At 35.0% G+C, this 16,830-nt stretch overlaps 1 protein-coding gene across 1 annotated transcript in view; it reads right to left on the minus strand.

Annotated features, from left to right (window-relative positions):
- Nucleotides 1-441: 441 nt before the first annotated feature.
- The window catches only part of LOC150104004 (phosrestin-2-like), a 57,410-nt gene continuing 41,021 nt past the window's right edge, over nucleotides 442-16,830 (minus strand). Inside the window, exons 3-4 of the mRNA XM_090396784.1 lie at nucleotides 7,946-8,141; nucleotides 442-1,705 (exon numbers count right to left, since the gene is read on the minus strand). Of these exons, the coding sequence (XP_090252910.1) occupies nucleotides 972-1,705; nucleotides 7,946-8,141 (930 nt within the window). The 3' untranslated portion in view covers nucleotides 442-971. The remainder of the gene's footprint in view (nucleotides 1,706-7,945; nucleotides 8,142-16,830) is intronic.

A 16,830-nucleotide genomic window follows, 5' to 3' on the forward strand; every position in this document is an offset into this window, starting at 1 on the left:
AATTTAATTTTCAAAAGGAAAAAATATATAAAATGCAGTTGATATAATTATTATTATAATTGTTATAATTATAATTATAACAGCGTATTCTGTTCGTCACTTAATTTATCGATCTAAATGGTATCATGAAATGGTCTCTTGTAAACCATTGCTTGTAAACATCTGTTGAATATTTCTAATGATAAAGAACTACACGAATGATTAAATGTAGTCGCATTTATTAACAGTTGAAAAGAAAGTAGTCTCACTTCTTTCTCCTTCCTTCATTCTTTTAATACCTTAATCCTTAAAAATGAATAATGAGTTAAAAGAACTATGAATGTGGAATGATATGCTGATCAATGTAAAGCCATTTTATTTAATCTCATTTAAAAGAAAATTATTATCGTTTATTGAAAACATAATTGGAATGTGTGTAAGACAAATATGCAGTCATATCTTCAGCAATTTTATTTTAAACATTTGCAAAACTATTTTTACAAGAATGTGATATTACTACACTTCGTTCCTTCACGAATATAACTATACTGTATTTACTTTGCCCTTATAAAACTATGAACTTCTTTGCCTCCACGTTGTTTTAGAAATCACTTCAAAACATTAAATTATTCTCACTGCATCTGAGATCCATTCAATTCTGGATGTGCGATTAAAATGAGTGCAAACGTCTTCTATTGTCCAACTGTGATATGTGGTTTTTAGTATTATTATTATTTATTAAAAATGAGGCATCAAATATCACTGCCAAGAATCTATTACCGTTAAATTAAACACCAATTTATACATAAACAAGTGCAACACCATTTACTAGTGCTTAATATGAATCGGTATCTTCATTAGATAATTGAATAAAAACTCGACTGAGCACTGCACTGGCACGACATGTTCAGTTACCAAACTAATAAAAAATAACGTGCTATTTTTCTTTTTCTTTTCTTTTATATTATTTTTTTCTCCTCTCTGTTTTTATTTTATGAATGCAGAAGGACCAGCCTGGATATTTCATCCGAAGCAAAATCCTCAGTTTCCAGAAATTCTGTACAGTAAGCTTTTGCTTGTTTTCGAGAATAGGCCGCAGCATCGTTAGGATCTTCCGTAATCTTTCTACTAAACAGCTTGAAAGGCAAACGAATAGCAACTGGTCTGTCCATATATCCTAGGAGTGCCTTCACTTTGACTTCATAGTTCACAGTAACACCATAAGGGTTCTTCTCCTTCGGATGAGCATAAATAGTGCTGGCAGCTAAATTTAAAGCATTATCATGAAATCCCCCTTCTGTTGCCAACGCTACTGGATACTTCAGAAAACTCATCAGCCTTATACAGAAATCGCGTGAGAGACTTGCGCCAGGTGTAATGGGATGTCCAACTTCCGTTTCGGCGTATCCAACGGTGTTTTTAAACCGCCCATTTGTAAACATGCACACATTAACATGCTGAAGTACACAAACTTTGATCCTGTGAACTGTTTTCTGGCAGTTATTATTCACGGTCACGTGTACATGCATTGCGTCTCCGTGGTAATATATTTCCCGATCTAGTACCGCCTCCAGCTCAAGACGACCAGGGCTGAATACAAATGTTTTACTAATCGAAGCACTTGGAGGTGTTATGGTGATAATATTCTCAAGAGAGGCATAGTGAATGCAACGGAGTGACATTCGAATCATGCTCCTTTTATGGGGTTTCTCATCAATTCGTTGACCTGTAAATAAAATAACAAAAATTAATAAATGTTCAGAAGTATTAACCCTATACTAACTCTATTTATTACAGCTTAAATCGGTTAAAAATAGTTTATATTTCACGGAACTAGCGTGTAATCAATGCATTCGAAAATTGACTTCCTTATAAAAGAATTACACCAGTAGCGTCACTGTTGCCATGGTAACTGTACGTAATTTAGAGGACAATTAACGTAATTAAATACACTCGTGTCATTTATAGTTTGGGTACGAATAGCTTCCTGAAGCCTAATTACCGTGTGGAAATTGAGTCACAAATGACGAGTGGGAAGTCGGGATTTTATTTATTGCGTAATTATACATCGCTTTAGTGTTTTTTTTTTTCACTGCTATCTAATAGATGCAACAAAGGATCAACTCTAATTAGTATATAGAAAAGTTTATTTTCATTCCATTTGTTTAGATGCTCAATCAAAAGAACTTTTGATTACTAAAATCCACTGACTTCCTAAATTAAATTGAAAATACTTCTATCATTATTGTTTCTAAATAGGTTAACTGAATATAAAAAAGGTATGAGTGACGAGAGTAAAGCTTGATGACTTATTAATTAAACAATAACTTTTTTTTGTATTGTTTTGTTGAAAGATAAAAGATAACGATGTAATTTTAAATCATACTTACGCTATGATTGTCTGTGAATTGCGTGCGTTTTCATAGTTGATTGCCCTGTATGCGGGATGAAAAATCCGAACCTCGGGGTTCGGATTTTTCGAAGGGAGGGAGAAAAATCCTCCCTCCCTCCGTATTGAGATCGGTTAACTCACCTTGAATTGAAAAAGTTCATATAAAGATTCCTTTCGTCATGATGAGAATCAAACTTAGGCTATTTCCAATCGAAAGACGCAAAGAATTTAGAAAGGCTTCCTACTTCTGAAAGGTTTCAATAAAAGGGCCTAAATTTCAGCTGTTTTATTCCAATTAAGGAAATTTCTTCTTTGATGAACTGGATAACAATAAAATGAATAGAGATTCTGATTGGATGGATTCTTATTTGTGAGAAACTGGATAGGATTATTTTTAGAGGAAACTGTTAATGTATTCCTTCAATGTTTTAATATATATTAATGAAAACAAATGATGGGAGCTAATAAATATTTTTAGGAAAAAATGCATAATAACGAAAAAATTATTATTTAGCAAAATAATATATTTCTAAAAAATCATAACAACAAACCTATTAAATTCAAATCTATGAAATTATAAAGTGCAATTTGTAGAGGTCTTATGACATGCATGACTAAGAAATAATTGTTATTTTGGCCACTAGGTTAATGTACAAATTCAAAATGCGACTTAAGCAGAAAAGGTTATATACAATATAGTTTTTTCTAAGACTGGGAATGTGAGAATTGGTGAAAGATGATGTTACTGCACTCCACTGCCTCCGGCGTTGAGTCAGCTGAATAATCGCATGTGATTGACAAAAACTGAATACAACCTGGGCAGCATTGCACATTACGAAACATTAACGAAACATGAAAAACACTCTGTTCCTCTTTACGATATGACTTTACGTTTGACTTTTGTCCTCTATTACTTTAAAAAAAATAATTGTTCATATTTTAGAGGAAACTGTTCATTTATTCCTTCAATTGAAGGAATAAATGAACAGTTTCTATTCATTTGAAGTCGCTCTTGTTGAAAGAAAAGCAATATTATGACAAACTAATAGTATGGTCGTATCCTGCTTTCAGAAATAGGTTGGATAAAGATGGCTTTAAAGGTTTTACTTCCTTTAAAAGCCCAAAAATTGAATCGATTCCAGCTTTGAGATATACTTGTATTGCTGGTTATATAGTGTTGATATCTATTTCTAAATGAGGGTAAATTCATTTTGCATTTTCTTAATAAAAGAATCTAAGAATTCTGATTTACAGTTCCTTTTGTCCTTATTTAGAAGAAGAATGGAAGGAAGGTTTTGGTATAATGCAAGAAACGTGAATGAAAAACATAGTCTGTATTTTGAAAATAATTTTATTTGATTTCTTGACCAAAACATTATATTTTGCTGCTTTTTCATTTGCGATGTAATGTTTTTCATTGGTGTATTCATCAAAGATTAGTGGGTTGTGTTGTTTTGCATTTACAGTGAGTGGCTTTAAAAATGCAAAATTTTCTAGTGTCAAAAATAATGACAATTATTTTGATTAACTCTGAAAGCCTGATAAATAAAAAATGTTTTTTACTTGAATGATTATTGAGCTGCCAGAAATATAAACATTAGTGCTATGGGTGAATTAATAGTTAAACAATCCTATAAGCCTGTTGCACAGAATAAATATATTCTTTCAAAGCTGATATTGAAAACATCGAAATGATATTTTGAGGATTTGATATATTGATGGTATTTCTGATCTTCATACCCGATTTATTACGCATATATTAATTTTATCCAGGGAATCCTCTAGATTGCATTGGATTTATTTAGGAATTTAGGAGTATACAAGTATACTCATAACTATATTTGCATAAAGTAAAGAGCTGAGATTAACATCTCCAATTTTGATATCAGGTTTAATACTGCTTTTCTTCATAATGTGAACATATAAATAATGAATAACATTGGAGAATATGTGCCCATATTCTCCCTTAATTCTCCCATATTCTTCCTTATTGCACACCTGATTAAGTCAACCATCATCCCTTACCTCCTTCAATTCTAACTGCTGACTTCAACTCAAATGTAGACTAGATTTTTTTTGACAATGTCATATTCACACTGTATAAATGTAGCGTTTTAACAGCTTTTGTCTTGGTACCGTGTCATATGCCTTTTCCAAATCTACAAAACTTAAATGTAGATGCAGATCTTTGTTATATTCCCAAGATTTCTAAACAATTTATCTTAAAGTGAAAATCTTACCCTGACAACATCCGTTTGTTGATTTTCTGGATCCAAGCCACAAGCTGGTTTGAATCCAGCTTGTCCTCCAAGCTACCCTTTCACAAGTTTTCTTCTCCATTTCTCAATTTATTCTTGCATGCATAAATCTGATCAGGAACACTCAATAGAGAAATTCCTCTGTAATCCTCACATTCAGTTTTATTTCCCTTTTTATAGATGGGGTAGTACTATGAGAGCTCTGCTCCAATCCTCTGGAATTCCGCCCTTTGATCCGGCCTTCTAAATTTATAGTAAAATTTTTGCAGGCCCAATAATTGAGCATTTCTTGTTAATTATATCATCTCCTCCTACTGCCTTCCCATATTTCAGGTTTTTGATAGCTTTTTCTACTTTAAGCATTGATATGTATTATACAAATATAAAATAAGTGGAAAAAGAAAAATCGGAAGACCAAGAAAGAGTTGGCATGAGACCGGAACAGGCCACCTGGCTTAAATTCATGTTAGGAAGAAGAAGAAGAAGAACATTGATATGTATTCCTGATTGCATTCCTGTTGAGTATTTTCTATCACTATGTAGTCATTGCTTGTTTCATGTAGCAATCTTTAAACAATTACTCCAGACATCTAGGATATCTTTCTCTTCAACCTTCATTTAATTCAGGGAATCCTACACATTGTATTGGATGTATTTAGGAGTTTAGGAATATATGAATATACTCGTAACATCATCTGCATAATGTAAGCAGCTTTATCATTTTTGATTCCTTTTACAGTACTCTTGCCTATTTATAAGATTTTTAACGGGCTTCAGAATATTTCCCCTCATTCTGATGTATACGTTCTATTTTCTTACGAAAGTCTTCCCAAGAATTCTATTTATCTAGTTTTGCACTGTGCTTTGCTTTCTTACATTTTTCTCTGTATTCTCCTAGAGCACAAACTGCCTTACTATCCAGGAATTTTTCTATAAGCTTTATTCTTTTTCTTGACTACCTCTTTAACTTTCCGAGTCCAGTTTAGAGTTCTAATTTTTCTATTCTAAAGACAACCTCACCACATCCCTCTCTGGCTGAATGAATCAATGTTTTCTTCACGGTTTGCCGCTGATTTAAAACTAATGAAAACTGCATAACTTTCATTCGTTTTAAAACTTTCCTACACACTGTTGTGTTCAGTAGTAAATTCAATTTTATCCTGCATAATTTATTTATTTATTAAACTTCATACAGAGTGCAGTATTACACTTACAAATCTTACTAGGCCGAAGCCTTTACAAGAGATCACCGGATTCCGGCACGAGGTATCCTAACTGTCATACGCTGATGGCAGCACTAAGCCATCAGTGTGCCCTGCAGAGCACGCAGAGACAGAATTTTAAAGTCTCATATGAAAAGAAGATTTTGAGTTGCCCCAAAATCTTCTTGTATTAGTCTCACAAGGTCTTGGTTCTTCTTGTAGTTTTGTACCTTGTTAAGATGGCTAGAGGTGAGTTGGCGCCCAGTACCGACTAACTGGGCATCAATAATCCATACTTCTTTTTCTTTCTTTATTATCAAATCTGGTTTCCTTATGCTTACTTCTGTGCGGACGTGAAGTTCTACCATGGTCTCCCAACCTTTATTTCTTAAACGGTTATTTAATATGGATACCACGGCATCATGCCTCCGTACACGGATTGCATGTGTTCTAAAACAATACTGAGATATGTGAGATAGAGTTTCACTGTAACGGCATCCAGCCCTACACTTAATGTCATCTCTACCCCAGCGAGCTGTACGGGCCCTCGTGAGCAGGGCATTAATTCGAGTCCTATTAAGGTCTACATACTCATATCCTGGTAGTAATCTGGTACCATCCCTAATCCACTGATGTTGAGGAGACACCTTGTAAGATTCACAAAGAGAAGCGCCATCGATAGAGCCACGAAGTAGAGATCCAATATCTTGCGTTTTGCCGATGCTGAAGAAACAGAAGACCTTCCTTTTGGAGTGAAGACGCACAAGTATCTTCATTCTTCCAGGATGGTCAAAGAATGTAATCACCTATCGTGCAGGGAAAACTCAATGTTCTGAACCTTTAGCTTTTTGTCACGGCATGAATAGACAAGGGGCTAAAGAGTAGGACTTATCTATATTAATATTAAGGCCTCTGACATGAATGAAGTCAACTGCCCGGTCGAGAAGTTTCTGCAGGCCTACTGTAACCAATATGGTTAGAAAGATAGCGAAGAAACTAATCAATGATACAATCACCCTGGCAAACTCGGATGTATTCTTAGAGCGCTATCTATTGCCGGATATCCTGAAATAATCATAAATATTCAGACCTCTTTCAGGCAATATATAGCGCTCTAAGAATAGCAGGAAGGGAGACGCTATCAAAGGCTCTTTCAGAGGCCCAGGGATGCCATGTAGAGAGGCGTAAGGCAGCGTTGGGAATCGGAAAGGAGGGAGGAAAGGACATATATGTTTTCGGCATAGCCATCCGAAGGGATAAAGGCTCTTTGACGGAAATCATGCTTAATACGTTGTTGCAGTCTCTTAACCAAAACTTTAGGGAACAAACGGAGAACTGGGGGAAACTGTAATTGGTTTGTAGTCTGCTGCTCTAGTGGCTGTTTCCTTCTTGGGAATAAATATAGTTCTGCAACTGCAAAGATATGGAGGATTTGTGATCACTTCCTATTTCAACTCCCCTGTATACTCGTGTCAATAATCTGTGGGAAAACATCGCTATCATCAATAACATTGTGAATGAGACTTTTCTTATTTATTTCATCAACTCACCATGTGAATTTGTGCGCATTTTTCATGTTTAGCATAGTGTATAGTGTTAGTAATAACTAGTTCATCTCCTGAAGAGAAATCTAGCAGGTACTTACTATCATTATTAGCTTTTCTATTTTCTCTAAATTTTCCAAAACATTTCTATTCTATATGTTTTGGAAAACAGGGACTGGCCTTTTCGTTTTTGCATCGTGCCAGTTGTTTATTTATATATGAAATTCATCTTTTTCCTTCATTTGACATTACACCAAACAGGCAAAATGGCCGGAACACATGCAAATAACAGCCAGATTACACTGGCCTTATATCCTTAGTTGGTTAGCCGTAATTGCAAATTAACAAAAGCCCCACAATACCAAACCTTCCTATTTCTTGTGGAAATGGAATTTGGAATTTAAAAATGGAGCTTGTCTACTCTTTTTAGTTCTTACATTTGTATATATATCGATAACCAGTCGGCATCAGAATTACCACGAGACTATGCACATGATCTGAAATATAATTATGAATATATTTTTGTACTAGTTAATTACTGCATTCAAATAAACGAATTAAAACTCATACCAACAAATACTTTTAAATCATAGGTTACTCCAAGGGGACTGCCGTGGTATACCCTGGCTGGTTGAAGTCTCACAGAATGGGGAGCATATCCAGAAATACGAACTGTGAATGGATACGCTTCGTTTCCCAGTTTTCTAATTAAACTTTGCTGTAATGATGTGAGGTCTTCTTTAGGATCAACTTCGTCTGGATAAACCTGTTTTTTTTTTTAAATATTGAAAAAAACACAATATAATTACACAGGATTTGTATATTTATGGACCTGAAAAGTGTCTGCTTTTCTTAGAATTCGAAATTAAGGGCTCATTAATCTCAGTACTAATTAACATACAATAATAACATGATAATTCATCTATAATAATATTTCAATTATAATATTTTCATAAATAAAATTTGTTCTTTTTTATATTTTAATTATTCTCTATTATTAAGAGCTTCATTTTAATCCACGTATATTTTACGCTAGTATGCTATATAAGTTTAATTATAAAGGAGTATCAAATCCATTATGAAGTCACTTTACGATACTTCAATAATTAAATTCAAAATGAGGAATACACTCGTGTTCAAAAGCAAAGGACGAACTATATTTTTACCTGTATATGAAAAAAATGTTCAAGACTACTGCCAAATGTGCACATAAATTTATTGACAGCATACCAAAATAGCATAATAAATTATATTACAGAAAAATGTGTAATAAATTTCGTACAAATTAAATTACAATACGTTTTTGGCAAAAGTTACAAAGGACGTAGTTAAGGAATTAATGTACAGTGCTTACAGAAAAATATGCGGAAAGACATTTCAGTATGGAGTATGTCGACCCCGAACTGCAGTGTAGCTCGCACAACGTTGTACTATGCTTAGCACCAAACGATTGAGGAGTTCTTTAGGCAAACTGGCCCATTCCTCCTTCAGGGCAAGGGTAAGTTTATTTTCTGCAGTGGAATTTCGAGCAGCAGTGCGCTGCCCGATTGTGTTCCAAACGTGTTCTATAGGGTTAAGATCTGGGGAGCGTGCTGGCCACTCGATTCGATTAATATCCTCGGTCTCCAGAAATACGTACACAGCTCGTGTACGATATGGTGTGGCATTATCGTCCATAAAAATGAATTCTTCGCCTACAGCACCACGTAATATTCGAACATGGCGTTGAAGAACGTCGTTACAATATACTGTTCACTCGTCATAGTTCCTTTTTTCCAACACTTGTAACTCGGTGCGCCAAATTAAACATAATGCCTCCTCACACTGCCGTATCTTTCCCTTTCAAGAACATTCTTGCGATGGTAATCAGTACCACTTTCACGCCAGATCAGGCGCCGTCTAGAATCGAAGGAAAGACTAAAACGCTCTCATCTGTAAAGAGTACATTAGCACATTAATGCCGTATCCAATTTTTATGGATGCAACACCACTAAAAACATGTTCCAACGATGTGCTTTGGATAAAGATAAGCAGACTACAAGTCTTCGGGTGTATTGGCCTACTTGTTGCATCTTACCAGAGTTTGTCGAGATACCGCGTACCTGCGCTTTCATGGAACAGACATGCAAGTTGAACTGAACTGCCGTGGTGCATGAATTACACTTGGCTGTTATAACGAAAAATCTGTCTTCATGCTACGTGGTAGAGTGAGGGTGACATCTTGGCAATCTGGAACACATTCCATTGGTTTGAAACGCTTCCCAGAGTCGGGATACAACACTAGCGAGATTCCAAACTTTCTGGCAATAATAATTCTGGGACCATTTTCAAGCTTTCCAATAATTCTTCACCGCGTGAATTCACTAGATAATGTCTTTCAGACATTAGAAGACATCGAAATTTGCAACTTTATTCTTTTACGAAAATGGCTTCTTTCAAACACAGTTCGCTTAGCCCAGCTTTTTTCCTTTTATCCCATCCAGTGCTGCCACGTGACACCTTGCGCACGATTCGAAATCGTCAGTTATATAAATTTCCACAAGCTGTGTATATATATATATATATATATGTGTGTGTGATGGAAACCAAGCTGTGTCAAAATAAATTCACCACTGATTTCATATTCAGAAAAGGAATATTTCATTATGATAAATGTTTCCATCTATTACTAACAGAAAGCCTTATTATAACCTTTACAAAATGCAGGTTTTCCTTCAGCATATTTTTAGCAGAATTGGTTAAATAAATTAGCGTGCTAATACTCGTATATACGTCTAATTTATAGCTTTCAAATTACAGAGGAAGTTTTTCCATGAACAATGGACGAATCCATTGTTCATGTTTTTCTATTATTGTAATTACAAAATTGATCTGCAAGAAATTTAAATTGCAAATGTCTCAAAGCCACCGCTCATGAAATTATGCAATAAATCTTCAACTGTGGCAGTTGAATATTCTTCAGTTTGCTTCATTTTCATTTTGTTAATAAAGATTTCAGTCTCAGCTCTTAATTCAAAAGCTGCTGCGTCTTGTGTTTCAAGTCCCTGAAATGTGGATGAAGATAATTTACGTTGTCGGTATAAGAAATGTATTAATTTAAGTGATAGCGGATTTTCGTTAAAAAATTGTTTCGTTTAAAAAAAAAATAATACATATATATATATAATTGACCTTTAAAAGAGTCTATTGTTCTTTCCACATCAGTCAATAAAGATAAACATTGTGCGTTGCTGTCCTAATATAATTTTTATATTCTTCTCTTCCTGACCACAGACATTAAATTATTTTTAGTGGTCAATCTTTACGGAAAAATATGAAAATACTGACACATTTTTCGCAAAAATATTTTGAAAATCGTTGGGCACACAGTCTTCTGTACTTGGTAGCACTGCGTGTGATATGAGCCTCATATCTGATTCCAATGATATTTCTCTTTATAGATTCTCAAAATTTTCCAACCTCCTCTTTTCTTCTCGTTTGGAAAAGGAAAGAGTTAGTATTATCGTTATCCTATGAGAAGTCGTTAAATTATACGAATATTTAAAATAAGACCGATTATTAAATGAGATGGTTCTCCAGGTAAAACACGAATGAGAATTGGTACTAATTTTATGCTAACATGATGGAGCTATTAACTAGGGGGATATCAAATTTAACTCGATTTAAATCCATGATTGTTTCATTTCCAATGTGGAGAGTACCTTTACAGTTGATAATCTTATTTTGATTCTGAGAACAAGAATACTTTATGTCCTACAGCTTTTAATTATTGTGGTTGTGCAGTCCCATCGATCGTAAACTATGATTATCTTTTGCCGCATGATATCAAATGATACTTCATTAGCAGCAACTGTTTCCTCTCGGGTCCTTGAACGTTTGCTTATTCTAACTTGTTTGTGTTTCTTCGTTGTTGATATGCTACAAAACTTGTAACATATCAACAAAACCTCTGTCTGATATAAAATGGTGCAAGACATATGGTGCAACGAACCACTTCGATGTTGATATCGTATGCTAGTGACTCTTTTTTCAAATCCTTAAGTTCTTCCTTCCTTGAATCTTTAAATTTACATATTATTTTGAATAAAATTACTATTGATTTTAATGGCCAATTTAAATTTTGTTGTAACTGTAACTCAACAAATATATAAAAGTATATAATATACTCTGTACAGAGATAACAGAGATTATTAACACTGTTATCACATTTAATTATCTATCTGTCGATAGCATTAGAGAAAAGTACTAATTGTATTTCATTCAAGTACGGTTGACAATTAGTCGACACTCTATGCTACAGCCATTCCAGAATGCTGCGCTCAAGAGATCATCGTGTACTGGACTTATAGACTGCGCTCAAGTGCACGGTGGCTTTATCTTGCTCAATAGCAATTATAACTGTTCGCGCTCCTAACTTAAATAAAAAGAATTTAAAAATGCAGAGCCTCACATTTGATAATAGAAATAAATGCACATGAAGCAAGTGATCAGAATATAATAATAATATTTCTTTCTGTAACAGCTGCGTGTTTTATGCATGTAAAAAGCAGAAATTGGACATTAAAAAAGAGGAACATTTGGCTTTCGGCTTCTGAAATGCATGTCTGTTGGGATGTCAGTTCAATTTTTGTGAAAATCGAGTGTGAAAACAAAGAAATTGCATGAGGATCGTATTATGATGATGGCTTATTAAATCGTTCGTAATATTCCCTTTCAATATACGTTAAAAATTTTATTAATTTTATTTCTGAAATTAAATAAATGTTTTAAAATGGTAAGTTTTTTTTTTAAAAAAATAGGTAGCCATTTGCTTCCTACGAAAGCAAAATGTTTCGTGGAAATGACGACGATATCAACATGGCAATGAGTTATCGTACCAGAATAAGCTACTCTTTGAAGAAGTGCATTATGTCAGGGAGGAATGATCATCTGTCTCAAAAGACGAATTTTATTCATGAAGACAAGTGAATGAACTATGGTCACTTTCTGTGAGCTTTGTTCTGAATAACACCTACACACGATTATTTGCGTCATCTTAAGTCAACCTCGGTTAGTTTTCGCAACTTAGTGCTTCTACGTTTTCATTTTCCAAAATGAAGTCTCATACAGATGGTGGATGATATTTATAAATGGAAAACTAAGATAGCTACAATTAGAGAGTTCGTAAAAAAAGTGATCCTTTCAAATTAAAAAAAAAAAAAAAGATCCTGTATATGCCTTTGAAAAATATATTCGAAAGAGGCCATGCGACTGTGGACTAAGGCACATTTTAGCATAATAATAATAGCGTTAGTAATAATAATCTCTTTACTTGTGAATCATTAAGAAAAGCGATAATAAATCTGTTTTTAATAAGTTTGCAAACATACTTCGATGAAGTATACTTCGACGAAGCAGAAAATTCTGCTACTGGTTGTGTCTATATATAGAAACAGCAAAACAAATTCAGCAGCTGGTTCTGAAGTTTAATTTCGGTGTAATTATTCCCTAAAGAATAAGGTCTAATATTTCTGTATACATTTCTGATCTTCTTTCAATTAATATTGCTGGAAGACGTGAGCATCTCAGTCGATTATGTACCTACCGAATGCTAATGATAGCTCTGAGACTCAGATTCATTAGCGAAGGTATGTACTCTTCTAGTGAAGACGACATTCAATCTGTAGTGCGTAAACAAGCACTTCACGTTTGCTTTGCTATACACAATGAGAGAGCCGAAACTTGTCGTTGCTGATCTCAGGCACTCATATCGCCTGCAAATGTTTCTTGACGAAAGTATAAGTTAAGCAGTTGCTCTTATCGATCCATCTCTTCGCACTGCTAGCGGAAACATCTATGCTGGTGGACGATGAAGATACGTATGCAATAAAACAATGCAATTTCCTGTTTCTTGGATGCAGTACTTCTCATTATTTCATGAGATGCATCATTTTCACCACTTATATTCCGGTATTCGTGTTATTTTTGCAAATATACAAATCACCTTGCTCATTTAACTGTTTAACTTTAATTAGTAACAATTAGCATAAATATATATATATCAATGTGGTCATTTAATAATAAAATAAAAATTATACGACAATTATTTAAGTACACACTGATAAGAAAAAACATCAAATGGAGAGAAACCTCCTTTTTTTTTTTTTTTGGCTAGATGGGTAAAGCAAGAATGCTTTTTATATTCCCCTTTATCTGTGTAGAAGAAAATGTATGGATGGGGTATTGTTGAGCTATAAGCTCTGGTCTTGGCGGGGTAACAGCAATGTGTCATATTCCTTTTATAGAATTGTTTAATGCGATTTTCTTTCATTTACTTATACAATTATAAAAATCATTTTAAATATGTCTGATATATAATTTTTAAAAACAAAATGAAACGATTATTTAGATTGTCATACGATTTCATACAGAATATTTGTTTTAATAACAATATCGTATCTAAATTTCAATGAACTGCAGTAAGCATTGCGATGCGACTATATTTTAGATTCACCTAAATTTCAAACACCGTAAAAATATGTGGATCAACCTTTGTCTCTTAGCACAAGTTTCATCTTCGGAGGCATACTTTTCACCAGTCTATGATAATTATTATTATTATTATTACGGGCAACTCCAAGGAGTCCTTAGACTCGTCGAAGGAGGCCCTAAATATCATGTCAAGAACAACTATTCAACATCCACACAGTATCTATCATACTTTGTCTTGAACTCATTCACAGTCATGACACCCACAAGAGATTCTGGCAGCTTATTCCACTCATTCACCACTCTCCAAGTAAAAAACCTGGTTCTAACACTCCTGATAACCACACTTTTGCCCAGTTATCATGGAAGGCCCCTAGTCCTCCCACCACCACCACCAGCCCTGTTCTTAAAAATATCCTCTGAATTAATCTTATAGAAACCTCCCCTTCAATAATTTGAATGTCTCAATCATATCACCCCTTTTCCGCCTATCAACCAATTTCTGCAACCCACAAATCTTCAGCCTGTTCTAATAAGGTTCATTCCATAGATCTTGGTCACTCGCCCTCTGGATCATCTCCATCTCCTCCCCGTCAAGAAGAAACCCTGGTCCCCAGATTTGGGCACAGTAGTCTAGATGTATCCTCTGTATTTTATCAAGGCTCGATACAGAGGAACAATAACTTGCTTGTCTCTGCTCGTCAAAGTACTCTTCATTAACTAAGTGATTTCATAAACTGATTTAGCCACTTTTGCAATGTGTCCCCTAATCTTAAACTCCCTATCCACCAACACTCCCAAATCTCTGGTCTCTTCAATCTCCTGGAGTACATTTCCACCAATGTGGTATACTGCTGCTAATCTTTTCACCCCAAAATGCATAACCTTACACTTTGGCACATTAAATTGACATCCATTCTCCTTAGCCCAGTCCTCCAATCTATCCAAATCATCCTGGAAAATTTTGACATCCTGTGCACTCACAATTGCTCTACCCAACTTTGCATCATCAGCAAACAAATGAACATTTCCTCTCAGATACTTCCCTATATCGTTAATGAACAAATTAAATAATAGTGGTCCAAGAACAGAACCCTGCGGCACACCACTAGTCACAGGTCGTCTTTTGGACTCTATTCCTGAATAAACTACTCTCTGATATCTCTCCATCAACCACCCTCCTATCCATCTCACCAACCCTATATCCATCCCCATATGCTGCAGATTAGAATTCCATGTCGTATCCTGTCGTATAAAGCCCAGCAGTATCACTGTAAACCCACTACCATTATCCAGTTCATCCGTCAATGTTATAAAACGTGAGCAAGTTACTGAGGCATGATCTACCCTTCATAAAACCATGCTGTCCCCCATACAGTATCCCATTTTCATCTGTCCATTCCTGTATTTTTCTCTTGACTACTTTCTTCAAAACCTTGACAACGAATCCTGATATGCTGATACCGCCTTTATGCAGTGGAACTCTTTTCCCTTCTTTCCCACCCCCCTTCGGGACTAACCCAGACCCGAGACTCCAATTAAACGAAATGGTCAATGGCACTGACAACTCTTTAGCCGCTTTATGCAAGACCCGAGCTGGTATACTATCCGATCCCACAGATATATTCACATTAAGGTTTTGTAATAGACTATTCGCCTCCATTTCATTCACTTCAATTCCCGTATAAGCTATTGGTTCCTTTAATTCCTGCAATATCACCACCTGGATGATATACTCTTGCAAAGTGTTCGCTCAGTAATTCAGTAATTCGATTATGTCTAATACTAGTCATATATTTTAAACTATTCTTTCTTCACCAAAGATTGTACCGTCATCGGGGTAACTGGTCTGGCTCTCAGTTATTCCACGTTCCAGTGTTTCCGAATGTGTTCTATTCGGTTGAAATCGGAACTGTATTCAGGACAGCCATCTTTTTTTCCCACATTTCAGATTCATTTTACTCATTTGCCTAAATAGCATTTGCAATATGGCATGCATAATATTTTGCTTGGAGAACCGACACGTTAAACTCTCGGTCAACAAGGATGGCGTGTGATCTTCAGTTGATTTGTTTATTTTGAGGAAATTAAGCCCTTCCATTTCCGTATGAGACTGGACAACTCACCGTCAAATGAAGTCCTTATAAAAAGGTGTCTAGAAATGCCTATAGGGACTGTAGAATTCAGGTGTTCGTGGATGGTTAGAAATTTTGGTTACTGAATAAGGGTACTGCGTGAAAATAGCAAGGAAGGGTGTTTTTCTTGTGGTTCTCTACTTCGGATCAGCGATGTACCGTTCTTAGAAAGTAAAATGAAACTCGCATGCAACAAAGTAAAGGAGAGATCACTCTTTCTTTCCGTGCTATGGCACCTTACTACGTCATTGGACATGTATGATAGAAAGCAGTCCAACCTTTACAATATAATGAATGTATTCGTCATTCGAATTTCAACTAAAAAAAAAAGCTTAACAATTTTCACTCGTAAGGAATAAATGTAACTCGTTGAATGTTCTAAAATGACGAGCGGTGCTATAGAAGATGTCATACTGCACGTCCTTTTATGTTGCAACAACGAAATGGCGATAAAATCTGATAAATTGCACAAGGGATCTCTGGGCAGCATAATGTTAAATGTTAATTACCATACCTTTGCGACGATACACTTCTGTCCGATGGAATGTGATTGAACACAGCCGAGACTGCTGACAAACAGACTTTGTTAAACAAACTAAGGATAAAGGAACGAAATAAAAGGTACTGTTGTGATAGTGCACGTATCCAGCAAGGAAACAAAGTTTCCTTCGATGTCTTAAGGTTTATTTTGCCTTTTAGGGAGGTATCTAAACAGAATGTGATTGAAACTTTAGTAAACTGATCAATGTAGTAAGAATTCTGCTCTGATACATGATAAATAATTCAGTTTATCGTATCAGTCAGAAATGATCCTGAAAACTTAATCTATTTTGACATATAAATTTGTTATCT

The sequence above is a fragment of the Typopeltis vanoorti genome, chromosome 8 (genome assembly GCF_054136105.1).
Source record: "Typopeltis vanoorti isolate ZY-2024b chromosome 8, IOZ_Tvanoo_1.0, whole genome shotgun sequence".
Lineage (NCBI taxonomy): Eukaryota > Metazoa > Arthropoda > Arachnida > Uropygi > Thelyphonidae > Typopeltis > Typopeltis vanoorti.